General features: G+C 40.7%; 1 protein-coding gene across 1 annotated transcript; it reads left to right on the forward strand.

The window, feature by feature from the left end:
- The first annotated feature begins 1,186 nt into the window (after positions 1–1,186).
- LOC311227708 (uncharacterized protein) lies at positions 1,187–10,729 on the forward strand. Its single transcript, XM_084313468.1, has 3 exons — positions 1,187–1,381; positions 2,887–2,997; positions 8,353–10,729. The coding sequence occupies exons 1-3, from the start codon at positions 1,222–1,224 to the stop codon at positions 9,414–9,416; spliced, it is 1,335 nt and encodes a 444-aa protein (XP_084169594.1). The 5' UTR covers positions 1,187–1,221; the 3' UTR covers positions 9,417–10,729.
- The last annotated feature ends 329 nt before the right edge of the window (positions 10,730–11,058 follow it).

The following is an 11,058-nucleotide window of genomic DNA, read 5'->3' on the forward strand; positions in this document are numbered from 1 at the left end:
CCCGGCAGCTAACGCCGGTCCCCGACTGGTGCTAACTAGCTAGCCATCGCTCCCGGCAGCTGACGCCGGTCCCCGACTGGTGCTAACTAGCTAGCCATCGCTCCCGGCAGCTGACGCCGGTCCCCGACTGGTGCTAACTAGCTAGCCATCGCTCCCGGCAGCTAACGCCGGTCCCCGACTGGTGCTAACTAGCTAGCCATCGCTCCAGGTCCCCGGCTGTTGCTAACTGGCTAGCCATCGCTCCCGGCAGCCTGCGCCGGTCTGTCTGTCGGAGACCGAGGGAACCGCATCAGGCTTCAGCTGATTAGTGGTCTTCTGGACAAACCTTCCACCCCCAACAACATAATCCGAGGCAATGAAGTGTTCGCTGGAGATCTTCATTCCCTGTCCAACAGGCTGATCGCGCCGCCTGAGTGCAGCCAGCCTGAGTGCAGCTAACAGTAGCTACTGTCTGTAACTGTGATGCATTTTCTGTTGCAGTCCAATGTTCACCAAAACACACACCCACACACTTATAATTTGTTCCTCAACGTTATATAGACAGGTCATGTTTTGTAAACTAACGTTATGTTTAGAATGGAATGAATACATGGGTCGGGAAAGATAGTTAGCTCAAAGCTAATCCGGCCTGTTTAACCACTAGCTTCTGTTAGCTAATGCTGGCTGAGCAAGGAAACTAACAGTAAACGTTTTTACATGAAATACAGCCCAAAAACCCTGCTGACAAACGTTTGCTTATTAAATACATTCTATACTATAATAATACAAACGTTTCATTGCCTCTCTGTGACGACAAAGTTGTTTAAATAAGGGGAGAAAAGTAGCTAAAACCAATGTGGGGACCCTGATGGAAACAAGACAAACGTCTTTCTCAGGTCTGCATCCCCTTAACAATTGTATGTATTGAGCCGTACTGTATTGTACCCATTCTGCAATCTGTTAAATAAAGTTTTCATTCATTCATTCATTCATGTATTTGGATGGGACAGGAAGTGCCATTGGCAACCGGAAGTCAGCCGGAAGTGGCTACTTTCAGATTTTGCAAGTGGAGAATGGGAACCTTTATTCTGAAGTCCATTTCAGACCGGAACAGCTCCCGTGAAGCATGTGATGGTGATGATGATCTCATCTCATGCTATTCTGTGGCTTAGCTTCTGAGCTAACAATAAAAAAGACACTAGTAAAGCTTGCCAATATCTACCTTACTTAGATTAGTTGGACATGTCTAGAAAACAGATATTGAGATCGTTAGTCAACGAGCGACTGACTGCAGCTGTTGAAGAGATATTTGGAGTGTTTGAAAGAACCATAGAAGAATATGAAGGAGAGATCGGTCGTCAGCGTCAAATGCTGGATGCTCTGAAGCCTGCAAACAGAACAAGTTTGTAAAATAAAAATTCATTCTTAATCCATTAATCTTGTTTAGAGACAGACCAACCGTTTTACACTTCTATTATACCATTGCAGCGACAGAAGCTCCTGTCCCCGGTGCATACAGAGGCCTCACACAAGGAAAGACCAACACCCCACAGCTCAGCTAATATATCACTTGGTTAATGTTAATAATCGAAAATAATAAGCACATATCATTATCGCTACACAGGGTGTTGGCTACATTATAAGGTTTGTGTAAAAGGAGCAGTGACTTGATGAAGAATGGACATGCAGTCAGTGGTTATAACTGTTGTCTCACAACAAGATGTCCTCTAGCCATGTAAACACAAGCAGTGGTTATAACTGTTGTCTCACAACAAGATGTCATCTAGCCATGTAAACACAAGCAGTGGTTATAACTGTTGTCTCACAACAAGATGTCATCTAGCCATGTAAACACAAGCAGTGGTTATAACTGTTGTCACACAACAAGATGTCATCTAGCCATGTAAACACAAGCAGTGGTTATAACTGTTACAAGTCTCACAACAAGATGTCCTCTCTAGCCATGTACACACAAGCAGTGGTTATAACTGTTGTCACACAACAAGATGTCATCTAGCCATGTAAACACAAGCAGTGGTTATAACTGTTACAAGTCTCACAACAAGATGTCCTCTCTAGCCATGTACACACAAGCAGTGGTTATAACTGTTGTCAGTCACACAACAAGATGTCCTCTCTAGCCATGTACACACAAGCAGTGGTTATAACTGTTGTCTCACAACAAGTTGTCCTCTAGTCATGTTAACACAATTCCTACCTACTGGGTTTGAGTTCTAGCTACAACATATCACATGTATATTGTACATGTACAGCAGGGAGCATGTAGTGATGCACATGTTACAGCAGGGACCAGCATGTAGTGATGCACATGTTACAGCAGGGACCAGCATGTAGTGATGCACATGTTACAGCAGGGACCAGCATGTAGTGATGCACATGTTACAGCAGGGGACCAGCATGTAGTGATGCACATGTTACAGCAGGGGACCAGCATGTAGTGATGCACATGTTACAGCAGGGGACCTTCATGTAGTGATACACATGTGATGTTACAGCAGGGGAGGGGACCAGCATGTAGAGAGTAAACTACTCTAAAATCACGACTCTCCATAACAACAATAAAATGTTTCATCAACTATAAGAAAGCTTGATCTAAAAGAAAATTAGACTAGAAAAATATAAATTAGTCTTGGTATGGATTTTGCTGTCAGCCTACTCCTTGCCGTTTGGCCAGGGTTGCTGACTTAGGGCCTGCATCCGTCTAGCACATTTTTCTCTGCGCAATCGATTCATCCCAGCACTACCCAGCGCCCTGCCAGCGTTTTTCTGCTAGAAAAATGCGGTAGGTGGACGCAGGCCCTTAAAAGAGTCAAGACTGAAAAAGAAGCGAACAGAGAATATCCTCTTTGGCACTTTGTATTTAGTAGCTCTGTGTTGTGTCCTCAGGCGGAGCAGCAAGACGTAGCTGTCCTGAGATCAGTTCTGTGGAGATGGAGGGAGAAACCATGGCTGCCAGACAGACCCTGGTGCAGTGGATGCGGTGGACCTCTTGTATAGGTAGGGCTGGGTTGTAAATCACAGTGCCATGATCAATGTTTTGACTGAATCATGTTGATACTAGGTAGTACATACTCTTGCCATTACCCTTGACCAAGGCACTGCCATTACAACTGGTGTTGGTCCTCAGGCTTAGTACAATGCAAACAGGTATCAAATAATACGCCCTCTAGAGGTCATCTCATGAGGCCTTGATGACTGGTATTAAATAATACTCAAGTCAAGAGTTTTATTTGTCACAGCATACAAGGCATACACTGAAATGCGGGTGGTCATGCCCGCAGCGATTGTGCAATAATACAAGTAATAAGACATTAGGTGTATAATGTACATAAAAGTAAAAAAAAAATGCATGGTAAAAGAAATACTAAGGTCCTGCGATAGTGCAATACAGCGTTAAGCTACGGATGAGGCACTGGGTCTTATGTACACTACTATACAATACTATACTATACAATATACAGTTATACTATATATTGTAGTTGAGGGGCTACACAACCCTGACTGTATTTAAATAATGAGCTTGACAAATACTAAATGATTAATTAACCAATATTAAATGTACACAAAATGGCGGACACTATTAAATGGGAGGGGAGAGGGGTACCAGGTTGAATAATCACATTTAATGTGTAACATAAACACAAATGTAAATAAATATAAACAACAAATATAATGGGGTTAATAAAATTTTCTTATAACCAGTATCCTAATTATTATACAATTTATATATATAACAATTTCCGAATGATTATGATTCCTAAATTAATGGTACCAGGCCGTTGGAGAGCTCTGAATGGGGGGGGGGGGGGGGGGGGCAGAGACGACTGAGGCTGATGTAGACGCCGGACGGTAACCGTGGAAGACCGTCGGGTAGTCACTGGATATAGAGGCGGTCTTGTACGGACCGGGTTCCCACAGTCTAAAACGCCCGAGCTTCGGGTAACGGTTGGTGCGTTAGCCCTTTATACTGGGGCTAACTAGCAAACAGTCCGTTGGTTGCTATATGAGTTCAACCGCAACCGAACTCAGTCTAAACGTCTCTTCTGTCTCAGTTATCCTCTGCACGTCGGCAGATCGATGTTGGAATATGTCACTCCACTTCTCCTTTGGTGATATTACGATACCGTTTGTAACTAATAACTGCACTAACGTTACCACCACAGCGCTGTAGCAAAACACCTCTCTCTCCTCACTTTTATTCTCCAACTAACGGTATCTTTTTCTCCGTTCAATATGTGTTGAGTGGCTTGCGATGTATACAAAACTAACGGTATAACTTTTTCTCCGTTCGAATGGGTGCGCACTGTATGCAGCGCGCGATACAAGGAGCATATACGGGCGAACAATAAAACACTATCAGGTCAACAGTAAATATATATCTTACAAATAAAACAATATATATATATATATATATATATATATAGAAAATAATAAACGTGGACTTTAGGTGACAGCCCAATCCACCCTTTTGTTGAACTAATTCTAATTATCAATCTGGACCTTCAGAACAATATATCCTTATGCTATCTTGCTATATCCATCTATTACTATACAAGAACCACTCCCGTTCTTTTTTTCTTTTTTCTTTTTTTAAAGTGACCCATTGTGTAAAGTGACCGTTCAGTGTGAGTGTGTGCAGCATGTGCGTGTGTGTGCGTGCTAAAGTGACTGATAGTGTGTGAGCGTATACAGTATGTGTGTTGTGTGTGTGCTCATGTGTGCTTGTGTGTGGAGAGTTCAGTGTTCAAGACTCTGATGGCCTGGGGGAAGAAGCTGAGCCGAAGTCTCTCTGTCCTAGTTGCTGGTGTGCGTATACTCCCTCTAGAGGTCATCTCTTGAGGCCTTGATGACTGGTATTAAATAATACTCCCTCTAGAGGTCATCTCATGAGGCCTTGATGAGTGGTATTAAATAATACTCTCTCTTGAGGTCATCTAACCAAGCCTTGATGACTGGTATTAAATAATACTCCCTCAGGTCATCTCATGAGGCCTTGATGACTGGTATTAAATAATACTCCCTCTAGAGGTCATCTCATGAGGCCTTGATGACTGGTATTAAATAATACTCCATGTAGAGGTCATCTCATGAGGCCTTGATGACTGGTATTAAATAATACTCTCTCTAGAGGCCATCTCATGAAGCCTTGATTCACTGGTATTAAATAATACTCTCTCTAGAGGCCATCTCATGAAGCCTTGATGACTGGTATTAAATAATACTCTCTAGAGGTCATCTCATGAAGCCTTGATGACTGGTATTAAATATTACATCCTCTTGAGGTCATCTCATGAGGCCTTGATGGCTGGTATGAAATATTACACCCTCTAGAGCAGGGGTTCTCAACCTTTCTGCTGCCAAGGCACCCCTGTGTTCAATAAAATATTCCAGGGCACCCCTACATACGATAAAGACTTTTCCGGTCCTGTCTTTTTTGCTACAATGATGACAAAAGTGCTTGCTTTCAAAATAATGTTTATTTAAGAAACCGGGAAACACATTTGTGTGTATATGCATGCAGGCTATATAATGCATTATTAACAGGTGTTTCAGGTCTAAATGGCTTAGTACTGTTGACATTACACTGCTTGTAGTAGTAAATCAAATAGCATATTTCTTTAAATAAAATTACAGAAAATTATCACTAAAGTGCTATCTGTTGCAGCTGCACTCTTTTCCATAAAAATAGCATATTTGGATAAGTGTGACCATTTCTCAAAAACTTAAAATCATGTATTCTTTTTTAAATACAGAAAAGGATCACTAAAGTGCTATCTGTTGCAGCTGCACTGTTCTCCATAAAAATTGCATATTTGGATAAGTGTGACCATTTCACAGAAAAGGATCACCAAGTTACCATTTCTCAAAAAATATAAATAAATACAGAAAATAAGCACTCGTTCACTCAGTGGACATTTCTAGCTCAATGCGAGGTCTGCTGCTGCTGGCTAATAATACGGTCAATACGTGGGGAGATCTTTGACAAGGCAACACGCATGTCATCCTCAAGGCTCAACTTGGCCCTATATTTTGTTTTCAGAGCTGTCATGGATGAAAAGCCAGCTTCACACAGATATGTGGTGCTGAATGGTATCAACACCTTAACATCATGAGATACTTGGTACTCAGCACCACACTCTGAAACTAGCTCTCCAGGTGGTATCAGATGAGATTTCAATGAGTTCTTCCAAGAGTTTGGATGGAGCTGTGTCAGGAAGCTTTGTCTCAATGTTGTCTGTAAAGTTTTTTTTGTATCCAAAGTAACTTGGTGATCCTTTTCTGTGTTTTATTAAATAATGATTTTCAGATTTTGAGAAATGGTCAAACTTATCCAAATATGGTATTTTCATGGAAAACAGTGCAGCTGCAACAGATAGCACTTTAGTGATAATTTTCTGTCATCCAAAAAGAATACAAAAAAATCTAATTTTTATTTTTATCTCAAGGCACCCCTGGCAGCTCTCTGAGGCGCCGCGGCACCCCTGTTGAGAACCGCTGCTCTAGAGAGGTCATCTAACCAAGACTTGATGACTGGTATTAAATACTACGCCCTCTAGAGGTCATCTCATGAAGCCTTGATGACTGGTATTAAATACTACGCCCTCTAGAGGTCATCTCATGAAGCCTTGATGACTGGTATTAAATAATACTCTCTCTAGAGGTAATCTCATGAAGCCTTTATGACTGGTATTAAATACTACGCCCTCTAGAGGTCATCTCATGAAGCCTTGATGACTGGTATTAAATCCTACGCCCTCTAGAGGTCATCTCATGAAGCCTCGGTATTAAATAACACCACTTCATGCTCTCTGCTGCGACCTCATTAATTGCTTATTTGTTTCTTTCTTTCATATTATTTTCACCACAATGAAAGGGGTGGTGGAACAGCGAGAAGCCCCCCTCCCCTTATATGGAATGTTTGGGGAGTGGTTACCATGGTTACCTGCTGGAAGAAAGAGTCTGAATATTCTGTGATAAGTTGACAGTTGGTCAAACACCTCAAGTGAGAAATAGTTTATTTACGGATCATTTGAAAATGGCAACATTACCAAAAAAAAACAAGTACTTTTGACTAGGGCTGCATGATTTGGGGAAAATATTGAATTGCGATTTTTCTTGCGATTCAATTTGCGATATAATTATTTTTTAAATATACCATGTGATGGAGCATTACTAACCTGACTGCCGCCAGATGGGTCAGTGTAACTTCTTCACACACGGGCGCTTCACTGTTGGGCGTATACGTACCGTGGCTACTAGGGGTGTAACGATTCGACCTCACAACGATCAGTTAATTCCCCAAAAAAAAATTAATACACAAATGTGGCTGGGGGAACTGATTCACTCAGCATGAATGGACTATAGGTCAATAAAAACAATACACACACAAAAAAAAAAAAAATTTTAAAGATTTTTTTATTTTATTATTATTTCTTTTTATTAATTTCCATTATAATCGATTCTAACATATTCAAATCGATGCATCGAATCGAACACATTAGAATCGATGCATTTCGATGAATCGTTACACCCCTATTAGCTACCTTGGACTACTTCTGATTGGTGAGCAATGGCTGGTACACGTGGAGCACAGCACTTCTGATTGGTGAGCATGACTGACATGCAAGAAAAAACCTTGAATCAGACTCGCTGTATAACGTATCCCAAATCGCAGGCTTTGCGATTTGCTAATCGCATAATTTAAAATTGCGGTTTTGATTTTAAACCGATTCATCGCTCAGCCCTACCTTTGACACAGAAAAATATATTAGACAGAATAATATTGCTTTGTAGTTTGTTTATTTTTCAGAAGTATGATATTTAGTCCTCAAAATTAATGAGGAGCCTGACACCTGGCAGATGACAGGGACAGCAGTGGTCACTCGTTTACTAGTAGATGACCTTAGATAGAGGTAAGCCTGGTAAAGTCTCACAAGGGAGGTGCCTACCTGTAAACCTCACCACACACACAACCAATTTAGTATCACTGTCTCAATACTTCTGTATTTAACTAACAGTATTATTTACTATGGCTGAGTGACTTCAGAGAAAACAATAATAGAGAGTAATCTTTAGTCAGGCTTTGGTCTTTTCTCTTACGCTTTCCACTAAACAGGAGAGTTTACAGAGATTCATACATTATAACCAGTCTATGAATGTATGATAAAGCATATTAAGTCTGTGGGAGGCAACCCATCTTTCAGAGAGAAAGGATTGATGGATAGAACTCTACTGTAGAGCGACAAGATCATTGGTATGGGTTTACCACCAATGTTTTCCATTCTGGTTATTGAAAGCAAATTGAGCAACAGCTTTAACTTGGCTAACTGATTTCTTTCTGCTTCTCTCTAGACCCGCCACAGCTCTCTGATTGTGAAGAGGAGGTTCTCTCTGAGCAGCAGGAGAGGAGCCCCAGTCTGGGCCAGGAGGAGCCAGAGCCTCTACATATTAAAGAGGAACAGGAGGAACTATGGACCAGTGAGGAGGGAGAGCATCTTCAAGGTCTGGAGGAGGCTGATATCATAAAATTCACATCCACTCCTGCCCCTGTGAAGAGTGAACATGATGAAGAGAAACCTCAGTCCTCTTGGTTTAACCAAACCCAGACTGAGCCTGTAGCCAGCACCTCAACTGAAGAGATGAAAACAGAACCTGATGGAGAGGACTGTGGACTATCAGAACCAGCCAGTAACTTACATCCAGCTGGTGGTTTAGAACCAACTAGAGATGTCCAGCTCCTCTCATCAGACTGTTCTGGAACTGAGACTGGTGACAGTGATGGTCTGTCAGGTTTAAACACACTGAAATCACATAAAAACAAAGGGCAGAATTTGTCAAACAGCAACAAGCTTAAGAGCTTTGTGGGATTGACCCATGATGTGAAATTATCAAACCATATATCTGAGACTTGGAGCTGCAAAGTGTGTGGGAAATGTTTTTCTAGTAGGAATTCTTTAATGCCCCATTTGAAAGTCCATCCCAGTGGTTGTGGTTTGTGCGGAAAACATTTAGAGCCCACAGAGAGCTTGAAACTTCACCTTCAAACTCACAGGACATGCACTGTTTGTGGCAAGCAATTTACTAATACTTCAAATTTGGGCATACACATGAGAAGTCATACTGGGGAAAAGCCATATAGTTGCACACTGTGTCACAAAAGATTTGGTGAAAAAGGTAAACTGACAAAACACTTGAGAATTCATACTGGGGATAAGCCATTTAGTTGTGCGGTTTGTGGGAAACGATTTACTGTGAAAGGAAGTGTGAAGATGCACATGCAGATCCACACAGGAGAGAAACCCTTTCGTTGTTCAGTTTGTGGTAAATCATTTACTCGTAATGGCACTATGAAGATACATATGAGAAGTCATACTGGAGAGAAACCCTTTAGTTGTTCATGGACCGTACCAGTCTAAATACGAGTTCTAGCCCATAAACTCTGACATTTTATTTCTATGGAATAGCTTACTTTTTTAGATTTTGAAATTGTTGCTTTGTTTATTTTATATATATAAAATTCATTCAATCATTATTTCAACTTGAAAATCCATTGATGGCAAGCCCTAATTTTTTACGTTGAGCATACAAACTTAATAAATACATGATAAATAAACAGTACAATATACAATAAGTTCAATCATAATATAATTTGTACAATCAATTAAAACAACTGCAGATTATGGTGGGATGGTTGGTGAATTAAGGCTTTAAACTGACCAAAGGATACCAAAGTTTTGAGTTTTTAAAATAAGCTTTTTTTAAACACTTTTATTTCAGTGTGTTCAAACATCTGTAACTCTATTACAGTAGCGCTCATAGTGACTCTTCCTGTTGTGGAAGAAAATCCAGAATGTTTCCTTTCAAAAGAGGCCAGACTCATGGTTCAATAATAGCTTTCAAATGACTTTGGGTATGCAATCGACAGGCGTTTTATGCCAAATTTGTTAAGAGGTTAATAATTACACATAATCTTTCAACAAATGTATCGAAATACATTATACAATACTGGTGGGTAATGTATTTAATTAAAATACATACATTTTGTATTTTCAAAATACTGAAAACAGTATCTTTGAGGCAGGGATGGGTGAATTACCATGTATTACACTGGTCTGAGAACAGGCCTTATGATATACTTCTAGTCCACAATCGGGGGCAGTTAGGGGTTAAGTGCCTTGCTCAACACTTGGACACACTGCCAGAAGGAGCCGGAATCCCTCTGATTACCAGACGACTGGTAACTCCTGAGCCCCCCCTGTACTCACACCTGTCTCATTTTGTGTGATATTACAAAATACATAAAAGTAATGGAATATGTATTTAAAATACATGTAATGGAAACGCTGCCCATCTCTGCACACACACACAAAATAATCTCTGTCCTTCCTGAGTGGGAACTGGAACTTTGTTTGGCAGCAGACATTCAGCTCTGTTACACCAGGCATATAGCGAAATATAACACTTCTGGCTTGGCCTTCAAAATAAAAGCAACATGCTATAAAAAATCAAATAAAAGTGTATACCTTTGGTGTAAACTCACTCCTAAGTTAAATATTAAAATTGGATGCTTTTCAGGTGAGGAAATGGATCGTATATAATTTTGGGGCTCACACAGTGTTGGTGAGGAGGGTTTGAACGAGGCTTGTCGGAGAACAAGGTGTCAAGCAGGAAGTTCCTGCCAGTAGCTTGTCACCACTGGTTATACTAGGCTGCATAGATGGACTGTCTAGTAGCCACTGCACACATAATACATTATATTGGACAGGTTAGGGTCGACATATTCCAAGCAAGACCTACTGTGGAACTCTGAGGGAGCTGTTTTAATTTCACACTCTCACTCAGGATAGGATATTATTTTGTATTATTGTTAGTTTTAGTCATTAGTAGAAAGAGGATTGTTGAAGCTGTTTTCTTATACATTTTAGACTATGGTGATGTGATTTATAGACATGCTGTGGCTTCAACTCTTAAACCTCTGGACTCTGTCTATCATTCTGCCCTCAGATTTATTACTGATGACAGATATGACACCCACCACTGTGTCCTTTATGAAAAGGT

The sequence above is a fragment of the Notolepis coatsorum genome, assembly GCF_963971535.1.
Source record: "Notolepis coatsorum genome assembly, chromosome: 4".
Lineage (NCBI taxonomy): Eukaryota > Metazoa > Chordata > Actinopteri > Aulopiformes > Paralepididae > Notolepis > Notolepis coatsorum.

Bases quoted from the DNA above. Each gene is read 5' to 3' on its own strand.
- LOC311227708 (XM_084313468.1), top strand. From the start codon at position 1,222: ATGTCTAGAAAACAGATATTGAGATCGTTAGTCAACGAGCGACTGACT. The intron at 1,382-2,886 runs GTTTGTAAAATA...TTGTGTCCTCAG, and splicing joins GAAGCCTGCAAACAGAACAA to GCGGAGCAGCAAGACGTAGC. The intron at 2,998-8,352 runs GTAGGGCTGGGT...GCTTCTCTCTAG, and splicing joins GCGGTGGACCTCTTGTATAG to ACCCGCCACAGCTCTCTGAT.